At 42.6% G+C, this 24,286-nt stretch overlaps 1 protein-coding gene across 1 annotated transcript; it reads left to right on the top strand.

Annotated features, from left to right (window-relative positions):
* The first annotated feature begins 6,486 nt into the window (after nt 1-6,486).
* LOC139227874 (serine/threonine-protein kinase pim-1-like) lies at nt 6,487-12,179 on the top strand. The gene is made up of 6 exons (XM_070858969.1): nt 6,487-6,922; nt 7,111-7,217; nt 7,368-7,418; nt 7,653-8,019; nt 10,250-10,426; nt 10,786-12,179. Exons 1-6 carry the CDS (start codon nt 6,838-6,840, stop codon nt 10,971-10,973), a joined length of 975 nt encoding a protein of 324 aa, XP_070715070.1. The 5' UTR covers nt 6,487-6,837; the 3' UTR covers nt 10,974-12,179.
* The last annotated feature ends 12,107 nt before the right edge of the window (nt 12,180-24,286 follow it).

Below are 24,286 nucleotides of genomic sequence, written 5' to 3'. Positions count from 1 at the left end.
CTTCTTAAATAGTGGAGTGGCATTGCCAATTTTGCAATACAAGGGGACAATTCTTGAATCGAGAATCTTGGAAGATCATGACTAACGCTTCAACAACAACCTCACCTTTTTCTTTTAATTGCCTTGGGGTGAAAACCATCGGATCTATGGGATCTGTTTATTTTTAATCTCATTAGTTTCTCTATCACCCATTTAAAAAATGTTCATTGAATCGAGTTAGTTCCTCCCCCCGATTTATTTTTAGTTTTCTTTGTATCTCTGTTTTATCCTCATCCTCCACTGTGAAGACCGATACAAAGTAGCCATTTAGTAAGTCTGCGATTTCCTGATTTACAATATCACCTGCATCTATCATTAAGGAGCCCACATTGCTCTTAGCCAACCCCGGTCTCTTAATATATATGTAAAAATCTTTAGTGTTGCCCTTGATATCCTTCGCAAGCTTTTTCTCAAATTCCCTTTTTGCAGCTCTTGCCATGTCCGATGGTCGTGAAAGACGCTATATAAATGCAAGTCTTTCTTTTCAGCTACCCAGAGCAGCACAATATATTGATCAGTCTTTGTATGGCAAGGAATTTGCTGATATCAGTTAAAAATTTGCCTTCCTTACTTTGGACTTGTCTCCTGCTCTTCTCCATGACTAAGTTTTGCATAAAAATATAAATCTTTCATTTTATGGAGTGGACTGCTTTAGCTAAGTAGAGCCTGGTGCTTCTAATAATGATCGTCTGTGAAATTTGGGGACATTTTTATCTGCAATGTCAGCTGTGGCTCAGTGGGCAGCACACTCCCTCTGAGTCAGAAGGTTGTGGGTTCAATTCCAACTCCAGGGACTTGACCACATAAATCTAGGCTGACATTCCAGTGCAGTGCTGAGGGAAAGCTGCACTGTCGGAGGTGCCGTCTTTTGATGAGACGTTAAACCGAGGCCCCGTCTGCCCTCCCAGATCTAAAAGATCCCATGGCATTATTTCAAAGAAGAGCAGGAGAGTTATCCCTGGTGTCCTGGCCAATATTTATCCCTCAATCAACATAACAAAAACAGATTATTTGGTCATTATCACATTGCTGTTTGTGGGAGCTTGCTGTGTGTAAATTGGCTGCTACGTTTCCCACATTACAACAGTGACTGCACTCCAAAAGTATTTCAATTGGCTGTAAAGCACTTTGAGATGTATGATCGTAAAAGGCACTACATAAATGTACATCTGTCTTTTGCTTTCCTATAGGCATTTTCTTTTAGTTTTATACTATCTCTCACTTCCCTTGTTCACAAGTAGAGCTCTCGCCCTTTAGGGGTTTGTACAATTCTTGTACTCCACCAAATACTTTTTTGAACACCTCCAATGTTCATTCGCAGTTTTAACCGTTAATAGTTCTATTCAGTCTATTGTGGTCATGTTCTGCCTCATCCCTCCAAAGTCAGCCTTAACTAAATGTCATCATCATCACCAGCAGTCCCTCAAAATCAAGGAAGACTTGCTTCCACTCTAAAAGTGAGTTCTCAGGTAGCTGAGCAGTCCAATGCGGGACCTACAGTCTCTGTCACTGGTGGGGCAGACAGTGGTTGAGGGAAAGGGTGAGTGGGGAACCTGGTTTGCCGTACGCTCCTTCCGCTGTCTGCTTTTGATTTCTGCATGCTCTCGGCAACGAGACTCGAGGTGCTCAGCGCCCTCCCGGATGCTCTTCCCCCACTTAGGGCGGCCTTGGGCCAGGGCATCCCAGGTGCCAGTGGGCTGTTGCACTTTATCAAGGAGGCTTTGAGGGTGTCCTTGAATCATTTCCTCTGCCCACCTGGGGATCCCTTACCACATCGGAGCTCCAAGTAGAGCACTTGCTTAGGGACTCTCGTGTCGGGCATGCGGACGATGTTGCCCACCCAATGGAGCTGGTCGAGCATGGTCAGTGCTTCGATGCTGGGGATGTTGACCTGAGTGCAACCACTATCTACCCCACCAGTGACAGAGACTGTAGATCCCAAATTGGACTGCTCAGCTACCTGAGAACTCACTTTAAGAGTGGAAGCAAGTCTTCTTCGATTTCGAGGGACTGTTGGTGATGATGATGACATTTAGTTAAGGCTGACTTTGGAGGGATGAGGCAGAACATGACCACAATAGACTGAATAGAATTATTAATGGATAAAACTGCGGATGAACATTGGAGGTGTTCAAAAATGACGTTGGTGCATCTATCCTCCCAATGGATTTGCAGGATCTTGTGGAGGCAGTGGTACTTCTCCACCGCTTTGAGATGTCTGCTGTATATAGTCCACATCTCTGAGCCATATAGGAGGGCGGGTATCACTAATGCCCTGTAGACCATCAGCTTGGTGCCAGATTTGAGTCCTGGTCTTCAAACCCTCTCTTCCTCAGGCGACCGAAGGCTGGAGGCGGTGTTGGACCTTGTCTTCGATGTCTCCCCTTGCTGATAGAAGGCTCCAGACGTATGGAAAATGGTCCATGTTGTCCAAGGCCTCGCCATGGATTTTGATGACCGGGGGTGAGTGCTGAGTGGCGGGGTCAGGTTGGTGGAGGATCTTTGTCTTACGGATGTTTAATGTAAGGCTCATGCTTTCATACGCCTTGGTGAAGGTGTTGACGATGGCTTGGAGTTTGGTCTCTGAGTGTGTGCAGACATAAGCGTCATCTGCGTATTGTAGTTCGATGACGGAGAATGGGACTACCTTGGATCTAGCCTGAAGGCGGCGAAGGTTGAACAGGTTCCCATTGGTTCTACAGTTTAGTTTCACTTCAGCGGGGAGCTTGTTGAGAGTGAGATGTAGCATTGCAGCAAGGAAGATCGAGAAGAGCGTTGGTGCGATGACGCAGCCCTGCTTGACCCCGGTCCGGTTGTGGATTGGGTCTGTGGTGATCCGTTGGTCAGGATCACGGCTTGTATGTCATCGTGGAGCAAGCGGATGAAGGTAACAAATTTTTGGGGGCAGCCAAAACGAGGACACTCCATAATCCCTCACGGTTGACAGTGTCAAAGGCCTTTGTGAGGTCAAAGAAGGCCACGTACAAGGGTTGATGCTGTTCCCTGCATTTCTCTTGTAGTTGTTGAACAGTGACGATCATGTCCGTTGTACCCCGAGTGGACGGAATCCGCATTGCGACTCTGGGAGGAGCTCTACAGCCACAGGGAGAAGACAGCTGAGGAGGATTCTTGTGATGACTTTCCCAGTCGGACTTGTCCCCTTTCTTGAAGATGGTCACAATTACGGCATCTCTGAGATCTCCTGGCATGCGCTCCTCCTTCCAGATAAGAGTGATGAGGTCATGTATTCGTGCCAATAGTGCTTCTCCCCCATGCTTTAGTGCCTCGGCGGGGATTCCATCTGCCCCTGATGCCTTATTGTTCTTAAGTTGACAGATGGTCTTTTCTACCTCGTGCAAGGCTGGGGTTGTACTGAGATGGTGGTGGATAGCATGCTGCGGGATGGAGTCGAGGACACTCACGTCGAAGACAGGGTCTTGGTTAAGGAGATCTTCGAAGTGCTCGGTGTCCTTGATGAGTACCTCTCCTGGCCAGCAGTGGAGTGAGGCCTTGGGTGCTTGGACCATAGGTGGTCTTGACTGCGTTAAAGAATCCTCGCACGTCGTGGTTGTCGGCTAGCTGCTGGATCTCATGCACTTTCTCCACCCACCAACTATTCTTTAGGTCGCGAATTTTTTGTTGGACCTCGGCCAATGTAAAACCTTGGTTGTGACTCTCCCCCTCAAACCTAATATTGAATTGTATCATATTTAGCTCACTGTTAGCTAGATGTTTCCTTACCGTTAGATTATTGACTATAGAGGTCATTCGAGATTAATAATTTGTCGTGATTAAAATGGTCTCATTACCCATTTAATTTTGGCAATGTTTTAGTTGAGATTCCACGAGACCAGTGTCCATGAGCTAACTCCGGGCATTTTGCACTTAGAAATCTGGCTCTCTTCGCTCGTCCGCAGACTTGCAGACTCAGTTTGCCGTGCGCCTGCTGTTGAGTCAATTCGCGGAGGCTGGTCTCCCAGAAGTTAAACTAAAACTTTGCCAGAATCAAAGCAGCTATTTTGCGTTAATCATTTGATTTTTGCCTGATTTGAGTTTACTGCACCGACACTTCAAAAATAATTGTGGTCATTATCACAAAGAACACAAATACTCCTGTGCACATGCCTGAATTTATTGTGGGGGTTTGTTTATTAGTTATCCATTGTCACGGCAAGCGGCTAAAGGATGTGCCGAGTGGAACAGCAACAAATTTGCACACTTAAAAAAAATCTTTTTCTCGTTATCTGGCCGGTGGTGTTGACCAATCTGGGGTGGTCCGTTGGTGAGGAGATGCCATTTCCCCACGGTGATCTCATGAACCTGATGGTCCAGAGCGAAGGAAACATTCCGTTTCCCAAAACTGAGGCCAGTCAGTTCCCCAGAGAGAGAGAGAGGAAAGCAAAATTAGAGACCCAGTCACCCGAGGCCCGGCTGTTCTCGTGTAGCACCAGGTAGTTGGAAAGTGATATTGGTGATAGACTGGAAGCAAATCTCCTGCCTGACCTCACACGGCTCGGATATGGTGTGTGACCCAGAGAAAGCAAGAAGAGGGGAAGAATAGAAGCAAATATAAATAACTGACAGCCAAAAATTCAGTGTTAAATTAACGCCCTATATCGACGATCCATCCTCTGTAGCCGTTCAATTATCGGGTTTGTTTTGATTTGTAATTACCAAACTCCACCCAGTAGGATTTGAATCTGATGCCTCAAGTTGTAGTCATCTCGGTACACCCATCCCCCAGCCCTGCGGAGGAAAAAAACACTAAAAGGAAATTCCTGAGCTGTGATGCGTTGCAAAAGGGCTTTCAAGTTTTCAGCAGCGACCTCCATCGACTATCACTGGCTCTGTTACAGTTTCTCTTGCTCTAACTTGTACCTGATCGCGGGAAAAAAAGGCAGCTCTCTGTGATTCATTCCCACATGCTGAAAGGCGGCGGCCACCCAATTCGAAAGTATGTCAGGAATGCAGCATCTTCTCACTGGCACCATTCAAAGCAGATTTGTATCGCCCTGCGGCCCCCCCCCCCCGAAATTATTCATCTCGCCGCGAAGCTCATTAACTAACACCCACCACCCCCCCCCCCCAAATCTGCAATTAAGCCCCCAAATCTCAGGGGAAACTCGCACAGATGTATAAAGAACAACTACTAGTTTGGCTTCATTAATGAAGTTTGGCTTCATTAAAAGAGAGCATATTTGTATCTGACTGTTTGCAGTTTATGATCTGGCGGGAAATGACAGACATCCGAACTATTTTGTGCACACCCATTAATTATCACTTTAAGAATCGATTTGTTTCATCCTAATGGTTTTCACACAACAATGCACGTAAAATGCATTGTGAGGTAACTTTAGAAAGCGCGGTTGTTGACATGCACCTTGCATAGATGGCATATGCATGCTTTACACAGGCTGGCCACGATGTGTTTGTAAAAATTCTAACATTTGAAACTATTGACTGTTTTGGGCTGTAATCGTGTACATTAAAATATATTGAACGTTTCCCCCTCCCCGCAGGGCAAGGGTGATGCACAGTAATAACCTTAAAATGCTTCGAATAATCTGCTTCGTATATTTTATATAATTTAATTAAATATATGTCTAGATTACTGTTGATTTTTATTGTCTCCAATAGTGTACGCCCCCTCTAGGTTACTTAGAAACCTAACTGGTGTACGGCAAAATTATATTTGTTGAGAATAAATCTACACCTCAATCTAATTTTTTTTAAAACCTACAGCATCAATAGTCTTGAATATAAGCACAATAAAATTTTTCTTTTTCTTTTGCCTTCACTATAAACTAATAGTCAGTTGTGAGGTAACATTTTAAAAATGTATTAACCTTGCAAATTAAATGCGTCTATTCAGTATATATGCCATTATTGGTGATCTTGATACGAGTATCTAACATTATCAATCTGAAAAGTTACAAAATGGGAAAAGTATTTTTGCACTAAAGATTTTCATTGATATTATTATAACCCAATATATTGTTCAATCGCCCACTACTCTAGGACAATGCTTCGGCATTAACGTCCTTTTCATAACAGATCTGCATACTTCAGCTCCGTGGTTCAAAACACGCCTCTGCATTTTTTAAACAAGTCCGTTTGCTCCTGCTATTGTACCGCTAACAAACTGAAAAACTGCAGAGGCTTGCTCCCAAGAAGAAAAAAAGGCGTCGTGACTCCCCTTTAAAAATATTTGTCTACAGACAGCCAGTGGATCAAAGCCATTTGTACACAGACATACAAGAGGCATTTTTTTTTTGGCGCGTAGTCATTCCCGCCACGTCGAGTCTAGTCAGTTTCATTCTTTTATTTTTTTTCGCCGCTGTGATTGGCAGACCGTTTCTGCGCTCCTATTGGACTGTCTGACGTAAATTCAAAGTAGGCTGTGCCTCGGGGGTTTACTGATGGTGTTCGGCTCGCCCTTTTTTTACTATCTGTATATAGTCGTTGCTACTAGCAGAACGCACTCCAAGCAAGCCAGGGAATCAGCGTGACACAAAGACTCGATTCTAGTCATTTTCTTCCTTTATATCGTTTTTCCTCCTCCAAACTGATTTCCTGCTGAAAGGGACTTGATAATCGGGTGTATTCCACCACTTGGGACACCGCAAGAAACAAACGTTTTGGAATAAGGGGGAAATATCTGTACGATCGCAGTTTGTGTATTTCGCTACAGCGTGGTGTGGGCTGATCCTGCTGGTTTTTGTTTTGTTGTTGTGTGAAATCCCATTCTCAATCTTGGAAGTGACACCCGAGTCTTCAGTCGAGGTTTTACGGAAAGGGATGCTGCTTTCAAAGATCGGATCCTTTGCTCATATGTACTCGACATCAAGCGTGGATATGCCGGCGAAAATTCAGTTGCAACAAGGTATCTAGTTAGCATTTCTTCCACGTTCACGGAGTCTCCCTGCTTCAGCGGAGAAGCGGGGTTTGTGTTGTGTGACGGTGTTGTCGTTAACCATGTGGAGCTCGGAGACAACAAAAGAGGCGCCGACTTTGCGATAATGGAAATTGACTAATCTTTTTCTTAATTTCCCCCCCCCCCCCCCCCCCCAGTGAAAGAGCGGGAGCCTTTTGAAAAGATTTATCAAGTTGGATCCGTCCTCGGCAGTGGTGGATTTGGGACCGTTTATTCTGGTGTTAGACTCGCAGACGGTGTGCAGGTAATTATATATATTTTTTTAATCTGCAGATTTCCCTTTCTGTGGGATTACCCTTAACTTTCTCCAGATCGGTATGTTTTTAATCAATCCTTATAGACGATTACTACTCGCTATATTTGATGACTGAATGGACCTTTGTTTATATTACAGGTTGCTATCAAGCATGTTGCTAGAGATCGGGTGTCAGAGTGGGCTGAACTGGTAAGCAAAAATGCAAAGCTCAGATGCCTTTTGTTGTGCTTGTGTATAATCTAAAGCGTTTACGGAGTTACATAGAAATTAATAAGAAACATGTTTGTTGACATATTTAATTGAAATATTTATATTCGGCGCATTGTATGTTACATGCACAGTTGCAGGTTAGGATCAAGTGTGTGTGTCCGATCACTCGGCGTCTAATGCAGTTTCTTGTTTATTCTCTCTTCCCCCCCCTAGTCCAATGGAGCGAGGGTTCCTATGGAGATTGCGCTTCTGAAGAGGGTGGGCACGGGATGCCGGGGTGTGATCAAAATGCTGGACTGGTTCGAGAGACCCGACAGCTTCATCATCGTCATGGAGCGACCCGAGCACGTCAAGGACTTGTTTGATTTTATCACCGAGAAGGGGGCCTTGCCCGAGGACCTGGCCAAAAACTTTTTCCGCCAGATCCTGGAGGCGGTGCGGCACTGCCACAGCTGCGGGGTGGTGCATCGGGACATCAAGGACGAGAATATCCTGATCGACATGCGGGCCGGGGAACTGAAACTGATCGATTTCGGATCGGGGGCTCTGTTAAAGGATACGGTCTACACCGACTTCGACGGTGAGACTATATTATTACGGGGGGAATAACGCAGAAAAGCTATTTGGTCCAGTGTGCATTAGAAAGCGCGGGTGATTTGACGGTACTTTCAGGGTTAATGTTAAATTACAGGTTCAGTGAATCAAAAATTCGCAAATTGAAAATCATTACAGTATTTTTTTTTGTGATTTGATTTAAAATTGATTTGCTGATTTTTTTCCCAGTGTAGTGCCGTTTTGTTATTGTTTTGATGGTTTTATTTCCTTATTTGGATGGTGATGTGGCTGCCAGGGGGCGCTTCTGCTTGTCAGGGGGCGTTGCGTTTGATGGGAATCGTGTTGGTAACACTGGATCACGCGAAAGGCGGTCAAAGCCGGGTAACATCCACATCACAAGGGTTGGATGCGTAATCGATGGTCGCACCAGGAGAAAGGGGGGCGGGGGGGAGGGGAGCCCGAGTTCAAAAACAAATAACAAATAAACTGCTGTGAATGCAACCCTGTGGTGAATCACAAGACCATCACAAACCCAGGCGGGGATGGGCTAGTATGGGTTTGCTAGCTGGTGGAGTCCGCTAGCTGGTGGCGATCTGAAGGGGGAGGGGGTGGTAGTTATTTTAGGGGGCAGCGATGTTGAGATTGTGTGTGTTTAAATGATGCCTCCCAATGAGAGGTAGGGTGGTTAGCGGCAGGGCTGGCTGGTGGAGGGGTGGTCTTGGGCTGCTCTGAGAGACGGGAGGGGAGTCTCCGGCAGGGCCAGCGGATTGGGGGGGGAATCTCCGGCTGGATTGCGGCCACCAGGCGGCGTGTCTCCCGTTGCCCCTGCGCCGCCGCCGCTGCTGAATTTGGCAGCGTGCCACTCTTTTGTTTTGGAAATTGGCTTTTCTGCTGCGTAACACTGTTTTGGAAACGGAACCGTTTTCCCCCATGAAAGGAGAGCGGCTTGCCGAGCCGGTGTGAGGCGCTGTTGATGCCCAGCCACCCTCTTTTTTTTGTTTTGCTGTTCCCCATTTTCTCTCTCGTTACTCCCCCCCCCCCCCCCTTTTTCCTTTACAGTTCCGTCATGGAAATGTTTTGAAACCCGATAGTAATGTTATCCGGGGCTATGGTGACGGAATGGATTACTTTTCAATCGTTTTTTTTCTCTCTCTGTTTCGCCCTTTGATATCAAGTGGCCAGTTGATTATTTAGTTGCTTCAATGCTGGGACTGGAAGCAGCCACCCCTTGCAAACAAACGTTGGCGTAGCCAGGAATCATTTCAAGAGACATCCACTGACATTTCATAAGCGCACTTGTAATTTCGTCTGTGATAGGTGATTTTTTTTTGTGTGTGCAATTTCACGGTCTATTTCCCACATTTGACAACACTGGAGTTTAAAGAAAAGAAAACCAGATCTTTTTTGAATGCCTAATTATTTTTTTTAACCTTGTAAGCTTGAGGTCATAAAATATGATCTGCAGTTCTTATTCGAATGGGGTCCAGTAAGGTTTGCTAAGGGTCCGCCCGGGCCACGTTCAAACCGGGGCTGAGACCAAAGGCTGCTCTCCAGAGCCCGCTGCCGTTTGTTGGGATTTAAACATATTGACTTTGTCTTAGAACAAAAAAAACCGTTAGTGCAAATTCTGGATGTTTGGCGCCATCGCCCGGCGGAAACGTGTGCTTTTTACAACTGAAAGTTTGTAAACAAAAGTCACATGGCAACGAGTCAATAACTGCCAGTTCACGGCAGGACAGGCAGGAAGCATGGGTTAACCACATTTCCTGCATGCTCAGGGCGGAACGAGATAGTGCAGATGATTTGAATTCTAAGAGCATAGTGCATTCTTTTGTTTGCAAGAAATATGGCAACTTTTTTTATTCTTTTGTTTACAAGAAATATGGCAACGTTTTTTTTTCGTATAGCAGGATTTTCGACGAACCAAGTGAGCAATATTTTGCCCCAGTGTTAAGTTTAGCCACAGGTTCCCATAACATGCAAATACTCGTGCATTCTATCTTTAGCAATCCATAGTGAATTATTTAGAATGTATTTTTTACTTTTCCCCGCACTGGTCTCTTCACTCAGTTTTAGTGTGGAAGCAAGTCACCCTTGATCCCTAGGGGACTGCCTAAGAAGATTTTTTTTTGCTTTGTATTGTCTTAATACCGTTTCCCTTTTACTGTGTTATGGACCAACAATGTTAGCATTTTAACAGTGTTCAGAAATGCAGACATAAAATATTCATAAATGGACTTTTATGTGATTTGCAGGTACCAGAGTATACAGCCCACCAGAATGGATCCGTTACCACAGATATCATGGCAGATCTGCGACGGTTTGGTCCCTCGGCGTACTTTTGTACGACATGGTATGTGGGGACATCCCATTTGAGCAGGATGAAGAGATCATTCGAGGACAGGTCTTGTTCAGGCGAAGAATCTCATCTGGTAAGCTGCTGTTCGGGCTCTCTGGGTGTAATTCTAGATTTATCCAGAGGATCTATACCTTACAAACTATAAATCAATTAAATAACTTGATATCATTTGTCAGGGATTCAGTATAGTCAATTGCGTGTTGAATTTTAATGGCCCCTTGTAGTACAATTAATATTATGTTGGCAGTACATGCCATTATCAGAAATATTCATCTGCTTATATTAGTCTGCCAAAAAAAGCTCCCAGTTGGGCTACTCTTCATAGTTACTTATTTATATCTGTAATGCTGAATTAACTTGTCACTAAATATATGGAAGGTATAATTGGAAGCTCCCACAGTTTGTAACCCAGTATTTCTGTTTTGCTTTCAGAATGTCAGCATCTCATCAAGTTCTGTCTATCCCTGAGGCCTTCAGATCGCCCATCATTTGAAGACATAATTAACCACCCCTGGATGCAGAACTGCATTGTTTCACAAGATGCCATCGGACTTAGATTGCACAGCCTGAGCCAAGAGTCAACCAGCATTAGCTCAAGCAAATTAGAACTTGTGAAATAATGTGAAGCGATGCTCGCAAAATTGAACTGTCTCTGCATCCCTTTGGAAGAACCAAATAAACTTGCCTGGTCTCATTTACCAGAGTCCATGGCCTTTTAAATCTACTGATTAGTGGGAGGAGTGATGAAGAACCAGAAGCCCCGCCCCGCCCCAAACTCCGGTTGTCATGAACTTGAATCATGCATTACGACAAGCCTGACTCTTCCTCTTCGAGTGCCTTTTATGAACGCTGGATTCACTGACTTAAAAGAAATACTTGAACTTCTGCTGCTTCTGAATAACTTAAAAACTTTCCTTCGCACAATCTTCATATATACACACAGGGACTGGTCTGGTCTAGCCACTATTTTGTTTACATACTTTCAACAAAATAAATGAAGATAAACCTTGTCACCCGCTGATCACCACTAATCAGAAAAGAATTGACCTCAACTCTTCTTCATGCAGTCCACTAGTCCAATACACTCAATATGAAGCCAAGGCATGTCAGAGCATCGTCAACAATGCACAACCAATGCAATGAATGAACTCTAAACATTTGTATATGTGTGCGTATATGTATATATGTGTGTATATATATATAAATATATAAAATGTAAATTTCTTTTTTGAAATACTGGTTCTTGCAGCCTATGTCAGTGCTGTCTTGTTTACCTGTTTATTTATTTGAGTGAAGTTGAGGTTTTTTTTTAACAGATTTATTATATAAAAAGGTTTGACTTGTGGGTTAATTTATATTTATTTATTTATGGACAACTACCTTCCAACAGACTTGTTCATTCCACAATAATTAATTATTTGGTCAGATGAAGGCCCACAGATTTTCATAAGATCATGTCAGACTTTAATTCAGTTCACTCTGTTTACAGCCAAACTACAACGGTGATGTCACTGAAAAAAATTCCAGACTTTGTAAATATAACATTTGAGCACTTCTGTTAAATGCATGTTGTACCAAATATGTATTTAATGTCTAGACCTCTTGTTTTTTTTATGTGTCCTGTGGACTGGTATGGGTTGAGTAAAATACCAGTGCAGAAATGATTTTTTTGTATATACAATATCTTTACTGTAAACTAGTTTGGTTGCATGTATGCAGCTTGAAGTCTGAATTGTCATTGGATTAGAACTGTAAATTAAATTAGAATGGAAGAACACTTATTTTTATACAACATTTCAAATAAAAATAAAATTTGCCTTAATTTACTCTGTTGTATTTGAGTACATGTATGTGAGAGTTAGGGTCTGAAAGCAGAATTGTTTATAGTCAAGTGGATCGGAAAACATTCCAGGATTTTCTCCCCTCCTCAAGTAGGTGCTGACTTTTGCGAGGGTCCTGTTCCATGGCCTTTGATAGTTAACTCAAAACGATCATCCTGCATGTGTGAGCCTCAACAGTGCATGTTCTAACAAGAAAGGACAGGGTGTTACAATGTTTCACTAATAGAACCAGATATCAAACCGAGTAAATGCTGGAAACACTCAGCAGGTCAGGCAGCCTCTGTGGAGAGAGGAAGGTAGGGTTAACATTTCAGGTCGATGATCTTTTGTCAGATCCGCTGAAATAACAGAAATTGCAGGAAAGCACTCAGGTCAGGTAGCATCCACGCAGGGAGAGGTGGGGTTAATGTTTCAGGTTCACGACCGAGTCAGAAGCCTGAGCAGCATTTTCTGTTATGTTAGCGTTTCAGCATCTGCAGCATGTTGTTTTTTGATTTAGAGATCAAATCCAGTAGTTTAAGAGCGGTGACCACTCTCATGTTATTTTCCAGTGGAATTGCATCCCCAACCCTCAATTCAGCTGTCTGGAACATTCAACGATTATGACAGATTGTGGGCTTGATGCAGTAGAGGTGCTCTTAAGAGGACGGGTTTCAAACACGATGTCAGGATAATATTGAGAAATTCCGATTTGAATCTTACCGTTACTATTTTACTGAGTATCGAATCACAAATTTATTCTTCGCCTTCAGGATCGATGCACATACACAAAATAGAATCAGATAATGACCTGGGAGTGTCCTAACATGACAGCTTTACTGCTAATAGAGAAGAATTGCTGTATTAACAACAAAGCAATGTTTTTGAAATTTAACAAAACTACCTTTAAAAAATCCCAGAAAGTTTGTAGAACTGTTTAAATACCCGAAGGAATCGAGTATATTCTTGTAAGATCTTTGCAGAGGTCGCGGTATAATTGCAAAACTATGAGGCATAAAAGGCTCGGCCAGCATAAGCACAGCTGTGTGCCCTGGTATCCCTGTGGCAGTTGTGCTCAGGGCCTTAAACCCAACGCCCAGGACCGTTAATGACACGTAGACTTTTATCGAACCTGAGTTTATTTTGAGGGAGCGAATCTGTTGGGAGTGGATTCACAAGGATCAGACCTGTTAAGGGCCGATTATATTGCATGTCACATTGCAGTCATGCAGTGGGCCAAATCGTTTTGCTTCTTGTTCATGAGACCAAAACTGCACAGCAGAACCATTTTAATTGAGGAGGGAACAACCTCTGGAAGAGGTGGGAATTTAATTTGCTGACTGCATGGGTTTTTAAGTGGCTGTAACTGGTCACAAGCGTAAAAGTTGAACAGCAACACTAAGAATTAAGGGAGCTGTTTATTAAAAGTGATTATAAACTTTGAATGGATTTAAAAGTGAACCCACATAACAAAAAATCACAATGCCCTTACAACCCTGAATGTTTGATTTTACGTACAGTTGTGAACAACCTCATATATTGACAAATATTTTGTTCTCCATGTTAAAAATCATTTACCCCAGGAAGTAAAAAAAATCTAAAATGAGCCATAATGCAACATTTTTAATGTAAAATCAAAAATGTTCCAGATGCACATGCTCCCAGAACACCCTAGGAATACCTTATAGTGACTTACGCTAGCATGCGCCTGGAGGAGGTTTGCCATATGAACGGAATGTGTACAACTTAAAATTTGCATCATTATTTGAACCAGAATGCTGCGCTCCCCCAACACTCACACATTTTCCAGCATGAATCACTGCAAAGTGATTATGAGCAAAAATCCTGGTTAATAATTTGTTTCCTCTCAAATATTAGGGCATCAACACCAATTGTTGTACCCTGGATGACATCAGCTAACTCAACACAGACGAGTGATCAAATGCTCAGGTCTGTATGAAAAGACTTGCATTTATATAGTACCTTTCATGACCACCGGACATCCCAAAGCGCTTTGCAGCCAATGAAGTACATTTTAAGTGTAGTCACTATTGTAATGTGGGAAACATGGCAGCCAATTTGCGCACAGCAAGCTCCCACATACAGCAATGTGATAATGACCAGATACTCTGTTTTGTTGTGTTGATTGAGGAATAAATATTGGCCAGGACACGAGGGATAACTCACCTGAGAGAGCAGACAGGACCTCAGTTTAACATCTCATTTGAAAGACAGCATTCCGTCAGTGCAGCACTCCCTCAGTACTGCACTGGAATAACAGCGTAGATTTTTGCACTCAAGTCCCTGGAGTAGGACTTGAACCCACAACCTTTGGACTCAGAGGCATGTGTGATACCCATTGAGCTACCCACTGAGGCACAGCAAGCTCCCATAAACAACAATGTGATAATGACATGGTAATGATATGGCATGATACCGCAGCAGCAGGTAGTATGGAACAGTATGCATTATTGAAAAAAGATACACTTTATTAATATCAAATGCTTTCATCTATGGTGGGGTTATAAGCTATTTTTAAATTTTTCTTTTAATTTAGTTTCTGGGAACGTGGCATGGCATCCATGAGCAGGCCCCAGGACACTGCTTTTGTGGAATCTGAATTAATAGAAAAATATAGAAGCAGCTATAAACTTCTCGAGCTTTGCGCTTCTGGTTTTTGATGCCATCTGAACCCTTTGCTGCTTTGCATTAACTTCCACGTATTCATTATTATACCATATGTGATTAAGTCAAGTCCACTGAAATACTTTCCACCACTCATGGAGATGCCGACACATCACATTTTAATTAGTGGAACTAATAGTCCTTTGAAAATTCATCAAGAATGTTTAAAGCAAATATTCTACATTTATATCCAGGGTTGCCAACTCTTGGTTGGATGTATTCCTGGAGGTTTCATCAAAGGACCTCCAACATTCAACAGCCCACCCTGTCAAACAGCCTTTCTGCCTATCTCCAATATTTTTATCACTAATAATGCAAAACACTCATTTTTTATATGTTCCTATTGTTTATCTCCAGCTGGCAGTAGTGTCCAGGAGATAAATATTTAATTCCTGGAAACTCCAAGGCAATTCTGGAGAATTGGTAACCCTGACTCCATTGTAAAATAGTTTAATTAACACTTGAGCTTCTTCTAGCAGCATTGGTGTATAAACAACAGATATAGAGGATAAATGTCTTTTTAATTTCATTGGAAAAAAGTAGACGTGAGTGTGATATGTTCCACCACTTAATAATATCTACTTTTTAGCTAAAATTAGCAAAAACAAGAATTTCAGTCAATAGTGCAACATTAAACCCACCTTTTTTTTAACAAATTGTCTCTCCTCCTCTGAAGGCACTAACTTTTGCTGAACTACATTTCCAGTGCCTCGAAAAGTGTACTTGTTTGCACATTGGGCAAAGATATTATCATATTCAGGTATGATACGTTCCCTCTCCTATGGTCAATTCATCATAGGTAGTCCCTCGAAATCGAGGAAGACTTGCTTCCACTCTAAAAGTGAGTTCTCAGGTACAGACAGTGGTTAAAGGAAAGGGTGGGTGGGGAGTCTGGTTTGCCACACGCTCCTTCCGCTGCCTGCATTTGTTTTCTGCATGCTCTCGCCGACGAGACTTGAGGTGCTCAGCGCCCTCCCGGATGCTCTTCCTCCACTTAGGGCGGTCTTGGGCCAGGGATTCCCAGGTGTCGGTGGGGATGTTGCACTTTATCAAGGAGGCTTTGAGGGTGTCCTTGAAACATTTCCTCTGCCCACCTGGGGATCGCTTGCCATCTAGTACTTCTGAGTAGAGCACATCCACCGGATGTCACCAAGTGCTTTACAGCCAATTAAGTACTTTTTGAAGTGTAGTTACTGTTGTAATGAAGGAAATGCGGCAGCCAACTTGCTCACAGCAAGTTCCCACAAATGTAATAATGACCAGATAATCTGTTTTAGTGATGTTGATTGAAGGATAAATATTGGCTAGGAACACTGGGGATTACTCCCCTGCTCTTCTTCGAAATAGTACCATAGGATCTTTTACATTCACCTGAGAGGGCAGACGGGGCCTCAGTTTAACATTTCATCCAGATCAGGACCCCAGCCTGCATCAGTGCCTTCAGGAAAGAAAAATAAGAAAAAAATAAATGAAGAAAATGTGCTTCTGAATTACTTAGAACTGAATATGGGACATTGAATAAATTTAAGACAGAAATAGACAGTTTCTTTAAACAATAAGGGGTTATGGGGAGCGGGTGGGAAAGTGGAGCTGAGTCCATGATTAGATCAGCCATGATCTTATTGAATGTCAGAGCAGGCGCGAGGGGCCGTATGGCCTACTCCTGTTCCTATTTCTTATTTTCTTATGTTTCTATGAATAGCAGCCTTGCATGGACAAGAGCTGGTGCCAGGTAATGATACATAAAAGAGGAACATAAATTGCAGTCCTTAATAATTTTTTTGCTAGCTAATTAACTATTTATTTGTAAGAACCATAGAAATGGTATCTTTGGAACGCGATAGTGGTAAATATGAATTGTCAGGAAGAGAAACAGTAAAGGATATAATTTTATTGAAGGAGCAGGAGCAGGACCACTAGCCTGACCAAGCACCAATATAAAAGTAGCTAATAAGAAAGATGGAGTGTTGTTACCAAACATGCGATAAGGGATTAGGGCTCTTCACATGTTAATACGCTAATGAGATGAATTGTTGGGCTGCATGTACACTGAATATGCAATCCTTCAGCCATGTGTGCATGCTATGTCTGTTGACGTCAAGATTTCAAATCTTATTCAGGTTTACTTTTTAAATTAACTCAGAAAGATAAAATGAAGATGCTCCATTTATATTGCAGGCCAACTTAATAACATACTTAAGTTTGCATGCAAACACAATTCATATGTGAGCAGATCCTATTCCTTCATTTTTTTAAACTTTTTGTCAATGTTTCCATGAATTCCCCCTCATGTCAAGGCATTGACTTCTGATGTGGTATAGATCTAAGGGTGCCAGTTCTTGTTCAGGGCCAGTCTTCATGTATTGGAAATGAATGTTGGCAAGCTATTTAAATATGGGATGGGGGTATCTCAGTCCAGATTGATTCTGTCTTTACTTGTTATCCGTACAGATGTACTTTTCAGCAGGTGTATAAGAGAGCGATCAGGGCAGGAACATGGGTTGATTTTCTCCTCATTAACCCAGGTATACTGGGATCAATTATAGCGTGGATTCATTTATGTGATTATCCGATTTATGTGCATAGTCCTTGTTAATAAGATGGCATGAAAAACAAATAGTTAGATTAGTGTAACATTTCACAGGGATCAGGGAGCATTTGATCTGTGCTATTTTAGCAGGTATCTTTAAAATTTACAATTAGAACACCCAGGGCTCAAATGAATTATCTGGTGTGGTACTGAGCCATGCACATCAGCACATCAGCCCAAGGTTTGATCTTTGGATTGTGCTGAGGTTGCTTGATCCCAGCCAGGGTCATAATAGTGATGCTTCTGAGCCAGGAGGTTGTGGATTCAAGTCCCACTCCAGAGACCTGAACACAAAAATCTAGGCTGACACTCCAGCGCAGTACTGAGGGAGTGCTGCACTGTCAGAGGTGCCACCTTTTGATGAGACATTAAACCGGGGCCCCGTCTGTTCTCTCAGGTGGATGTAAAAGATCCTATGGTACTATTTGAAGAAGAGCATGGAATTATCCCCAGTTTCCCAGCCAATATATCAACATCACTCAAATAGATTATCTGGTCATTTTCACATTGCTGTTTGTGGGCGATTGCTGTGAGCAAATTGGCTGCCATATTTCCTGTATTACAACGTTGACTACACTTGGAAAAAAAGTACTTTATTTCCTGCAAAGTGCTTTAGGACGTTCAGTGGTTGTGAAAGGCACTATATAAATGCAAGTCTTTCTTTCTTTGATGCTGTGGTTGTGCTCAGAAAGGAAAGTCTGAATTCCCACTGCTGATTGCTATCCAGCGACCCTTCCTGGAATGTGTGTACGTGTAGATTGGGCTTGGCTGTGATGCTGATCATGACTATGAAAAAGTAGATGCTAGTATAAAGTGATGACTAGTCTACCAGCATTCACTGTCTAAGTTCATGTGAAGATTGGCCACTGAGTTGAGGTACTCAAGGCTGCTAAGGATGGCGAACTGTACTCCAGCATGGGTCAGCTATGTTAGGGGAGAAAATTGCGAAAAGATAAAAATAAAGTTTGCAGTTTGCTTTGCTTTTTTTCCAAATTGAAAAGTACCCATTGGTTGCTGCATAGATGACTGTTTTCAAATCGCTCCATTGCCTCGCCCCTACCTATCTCTGTAACCTCCTCCAGGATTACAACCCTCCGAGATCTCTGTGCTCCTCTAATTCTGACCTCTTAGGCATCCCTGACTTTAACCCCTGACTTTAATCGCTCCACCACTAGTGGCCATGCCTTCAGCTGCCAGGGCCCCAAGCTCTGGAATTCCCTCCCTAAACCCCTCCGTCTCTCTACCTTTCTCTCCTCCTTTAAGATACCTCTTTGACCAAGTTTTTGGTCACCTGTCCTAATATCTCCTTATGTGTCAAATTTTCTTTGATAATGTTCCTGTGAAACACCGTGGGGCATTTTAGTACATTAAAAGCACTATATAAATGCAAGTTGTTGTGGTTACTGACTTTTCTGTAGTACATGTTCTGAATCTCATGCCTAGAATATTTGTATTGATGAAGTGAGTTGTGTGCCTCTGTATTGCATTTGTTCTGAATGAAATATTCAAAGAGAAATAGAACGATACATGAAAATATCTCAGAAAGAGAGAAATACAGAATGGAAAAGATTGACAGTGGTAGAGAGAGTCACGCAGATACACTGGTAATAAAAGTATGAGAGGCATATGTACTCGGAGATGCAGACTGGTGCACAAGCATAAAAAGAGAAACGGGGCAGAAAGAATGAGAGATTAAGATAACAAAAAGAGACAGGCACACAGAAAGAAAGAAAAAAAGAAAGAAAGAAAGAAAGAAAAAAGGCAGATAGACGAGGTTCTCTAATTAATGGATTATCTAGCTTATGCATATTATGCTGAAATGTTAATAGAAAACTAAAAGAAAGAAAGACTTGCATTTATATAGCGTCTTTCATGACTTCAGGAAGTCCCAAAGCACTTTACAGCCAATGACGTACTTTTGAAGTGTAGTCACTGTTGCAATGTCGGAAACGCAGCAGCCAATTTGCGAACAGATCCTATGGCACTATTTCGAAGAAGAGCATTTATCCCCGGTGTCCCTAGCCAATATTTATCCCACAATCAGCAGTGTGATAATGACCAGATAATCTGTTTTTTACGTGATGTTGATTGAGGGATAAATATTGGCCAGGACACCGGGGATAAATGCTCTTCTTCGAAATAGTGCCATAGGATCGTTTACATCTTTTACCTCAGAGTGGTCCCAGTTTGCAGTCACATCAGGTTTCTTGGCTAAGCCAACAGCTGACCCTGTGATTTTTGCAAAAGAATATAAAAGGTCACGTTATTCCTGTTTGTTTATGGATAAATAATCTGACAGTTGTTCAGAGAAATTGCTTTTCTAATATATTATATAGAAACTAATAGGAAATGGATTGAAGCTTTGGAATAACATGAGGTTAGATGAAATCAAATGGATCATGACAACAAGTAGGTTGCATGGTAACACATTTAATAAAATATTCTGCAGGACAGCAGATTCAAAAATCCCGTGGAATTGAATTGGGTCCTGGGGAAGTAGGGAGGAGTGTGTGAAAAATTAACCTTGTCTGCTTCTATTGGGCTAAAAGTAAATTTTGGAGCATTTTCCAAAGTCTGGTACTTTTATGAAGTTATAATTCCACCATGTCAGAAGTGCACAGAATTTTGTGGTAAAGGAAACTGAGTGAATTGCTAGTATCTGTACCTGTCAACAATATACTGATAGAGTTGAACCATCAGTTGGATCTCAGTTGTTATGGGTGCGCTGATAGAAGATGAGCTCAATCCTTGATGCACAAATACTGCCACATATATTGCCTTGAAAGGCAGATGAGGTGGATAGTTGCATTGCCTTGCATGCCAGATGTCCAGCACCTAGATCTCACAACCTTTGAGCCTCAAATTCATTCAGATTGACCTGGTAGATCTGATGCTATTGTGGTCTGTCAGTGGCTGTGTCTTCCCAGATGTTGGCGTTAATATGGCAAAATTTCAGGTGCCGTTTAGTGTGTCTTTATAACGTTTAATCCGCCCACCTCTGTTGCAATATCTGAAATGCAGCTTGCTGTAGAAAATGGTTTCAGGAAATCTATAACAGTATACTGCAGGTGTGGTGTTGGAACACACACAATTATATCTCAAATGCTCCAATAGCACTGTTTTAGAATATATTGTGGCAGGCCTTCACTATTGCACTGCTACATAGAACTGAATCTGAAGTCATCTGACAAATTGGGATAAACTTGTTCCTAATCTGTATGTTTTGTAATGAAAACAGAAAATTCTGGAAATACTCAACAGGTCAGGCAGCATCTGTGGCGAGAGAAACAGAGTTAATGTTTCAGTCGATGACCCTTCATCAGAACTGGAAAAAGTGGGAGTTGTAACAGGTTTTTAAACAAGCGAAAGGGAGGAGGGGAGGAAGGAACAAAAGGGAAGGTCTGTCATAAGATGGAAGGCAGAAGAGGTTGAGAGACAAAAGGGACGATAGGCAAGGCAAAAGGAGATGGTATTGGGACAAGTTAAGAAACAAAAGATGAGTCTAGATAGGGTGTGAATGGAGACGACAGAATCATCATCAGCTGCCGTGCGAAAGAGGGGGGAAAAACAGGGAAAAAAATAGGGACAGAGAGTATGGTTTGAAATTGTTGAACTCAATGTTGAGTCCAAAAGGCTGTAAAGTGCTTAAACGGAAGATGAGGTAATGTTCCCTACTTTTACCAGTTCTGATGAAGGGCCATCAACCTGAAATGTTAATTCTGTTTCTCTGTCCACAGATGCTGCCTGACCTGCATTTCCTGCATTTTCTGTTTTTATTTCAGACTCCAGCATCCACAGTATTTAGCTTCTGTATCGTTAGTGATTTGTATTTGACCAAGATAGATGGAAAAGAAAATAATAAACGCACCCCCCGCCCCCACCCTACCCGATCCGACCCTCCAAATGGAAAACTAAAAGAAAGACTTACATTTATATAGCGCCTGTCATGACCATTGGCCATCCCAAAGTGCTTTATAGCCAATAAAGTACTTTTTGGAGTGTTGTCACTGATGTAATGTAGGAAACGTGGCCAATTTACGCACAGCAAACTCCCACAAACAGCAATGGGATAATGACCAGATAATTTGTTTTTGTTATGTTGATTGAGGGATAAATATTGGTTAGGACACTGGGGATAACTCCCTTGCTCTTCTTCGAAATAGTACCATAGAATCTTTTATGTCCACCTGAGAGAGTAGACAGGGCCTCAGTTTAACATCTCATCCGCAAGAATACACCTCTAACAGTGCAGCACTCCCTCAAGTCTCTGGAGTGGGACTTGAACCCACAACTTTCTGACTCTAGATGTGAGAGTGCTACCAACTGAGGCATTGCCTGATGCAAGATGTACAAGTTTGAGATTCAACAACAATAACAATAACAACTTGTATTGATATAGCACCATTAATGTAGTGAAATATCTTAATCTGCTTCGCAGGAGTATTATGCAATAAAAATTAGACACCAAGCCGCATAAGTAGAAATTAGCACAGGTGAAAGAGGGATGTTTAAAAGAGCGTCTTGAAGAAGGAAAGAGAGGTAGAGATGTGGAGAGGTTTAGGCAGGGCGTTCCAGAGCTTAGGGCCTAGGCAACAGAATGCACGGCCACCAGTGGTTGAGCGATTATAATCAGGGATGCTCAGGAGGGCAGAATTAGAGGAGAGCAGACATCTCGGGGGGTTGTGGTGCTGGAGGAGATTACAGAGATAGGGAGGGGTGAGGCCATGGAGGGACTTGAAACTAAGGATGAGAATTTTGAAATTGAGGTGTTGTTTAACCAGAAGCCAATGTAGGTCAGTGAGCACAAGGGTGATGGGTGAACGGGACTTGGGCAGCCACGTTTTGGATCACCTGTAGTTTATGTAAGGTAGAATGTGGGAGGCCAGCCAGGTGTGCGTTGGAAGAGTCATGTCTAGAGATAACAAAGGCATGGATGAGGACTTCAGCAGCAGATGAGCTGAGGCAGGGGCGGAGATGGACGATGTTACGAAGGTGGAAATAGGCGGTCTTAATTATGCTGCGGATGTATGGTTGAAAGCTCATTTTGGGGTCAAGTATGACACCAAGGTTACGGACAGTCTGGTTCAGCCTCAGACAAAGGTTCGAGAGAGGGATGGAGTCAATGTCTAGGGAAAGGAGTTTGTGTAACGGGGACCGAGAACAATGGCTTCAGTCTTCCCAATATTCAATTGGGAACATTCACACATAATGCAGTGACACTGGTCACATTTAGATGAATATAGTAACAACAGTATGCAGACAAAATTGCAAGGATATAGACATATACTGAAATGCTTATAAACGTACTTTTCCAATGGAGCTGCTCTTGGACTGCAGTGCCATCCTTGCTATACTGCAAACACTCAACTCCTTGACTGGTCACAATGTATCCAATCAAAAAACCTATTTCAATGTTGCTCAGCAGTGATGAAGACATCAACTGGAAGGATTCAGTGGAAACTGCAGCAATGGTGCCTCAGGCTGAGCTCACATACAAACGTCAAATTGCCGGGTGCACCCCTGGTACAATAAACCAGTTCTCCAATTAATGGCGTCACAGAGTGAGGAGATGTTTGTTCTCGGGTGTAATTGGCCACACCAGAGTTCCAAGTCTTAGCTGTAACCTTGTGAGGAAGCAAAATGTGCGGCCTGATGTCTCCCCATGTCAGAAGGACAGAGAAAAATCAGAGGGAGCGTCACAAACCTGATTTCATGAACATTCTCAGAGTAGCATTGTTGAAAGCCTGGGGAAAAACTGCCTCCAAGCATATTGTCCGAGGAATCATGTAACCTCATGTAACTGTACTGTTGAAGACTGTTTGACATTCCAAACATTGTTCTGCTGCCGTGCTACAATTCAGCCAATTTAAAACCGAGTTGAGAAGGAATTTCTTCTCCCAGAGGGTTGTGAGTCTGTGGAATTCTCTGCCCAAGGAAGCAGTTGAGGCTAGCTCATTGAATGTATTCAAATCACAGATAGATAGATTTTTAGCCAATAAGGGAATTAAGGGTTATGGGGAGCGGGCGGGTAAGTGGAGCTGAGTCCACGGCCAGATCAGCCATGATCTTTTTGAATGGTGGAGCAGGCTCGAGAGGCTAGATGGCCTACTCCTGTTCCTAATTCTTATGTTCTTATGTCCCTTCAAATCGCACGGGGAAGCCTGGAGGAGGAATTCATAGAATGCATACAGAATTGTTTCTCAGAACCTACAAGGGAGCAAGCTATCTTAGATCTGGTCCTGTGTAATGAGTCAGGAATAATAAACGATCTCCTAGTAAAAGATCCTCTCGGAATGAGTGATCACAGTATGGTTGAATTTGTAATACAGATTGAGGGTGAGGAAGTAGTGTCTCAAACGAGCGTACTATGCTTAAACAAAGGGGACTACAGTGGGATGAGGGCAGAGTTGGCTAAAGTAGACTGGGAACACAGACTAAACGGTGGCACAACTGAGGAACAGTGGAGGACTTTTAAGGAGCTCTTTCATAGTGCTCAACAAAAATATATTCCAGTGAAAAAGAAGAGCCGTAAGAGAAGGGATAACCAGCCGTGGATAACCAGGGAAATAAAGGAGAGTATCAAATTAAAAACCAAATGCGTATAAGGTGCCAAGGTTAGTGGGAAACTAGAAGATTGGGAAAATTTTAAACGACAGCAAAGAATGACTAAGAAAGCAATAAAGAAAGGAAAGATAGATTACGAAAGTAAACTTGCGCAAAACATAAAAACAGATAGTAAAAGCTTTTACTGATATATAAAAAGGAAGAGAGTGACTAAAGTAAATGCTGGTCCCTTAGAAGATGAGAAGGGGGATTTAATAATGGGAAATGTGGAAAT

Source organism: Pristiophorus japonicus, chromosome 17 (genome assembly GCF_044704955.1).
Source record: "Pristiophorus japonicus isolate sPriJap1 chromosome 17, sPriJap1.hap1, whole genome shotgun sequence".
Taxonomy (NCBI): domain Eukaryota; kingdom Metazoa; phylum Chordata; class Chondrichthyes; family Pristiophoridae; genus Pristiophorus; species Pristiophorus japonicus.
The sequence above is the reverse complement of the archived record's forward strand: the minus strand, read 5'-3'. Positions and strand labels throughout refer to the sequence as shown.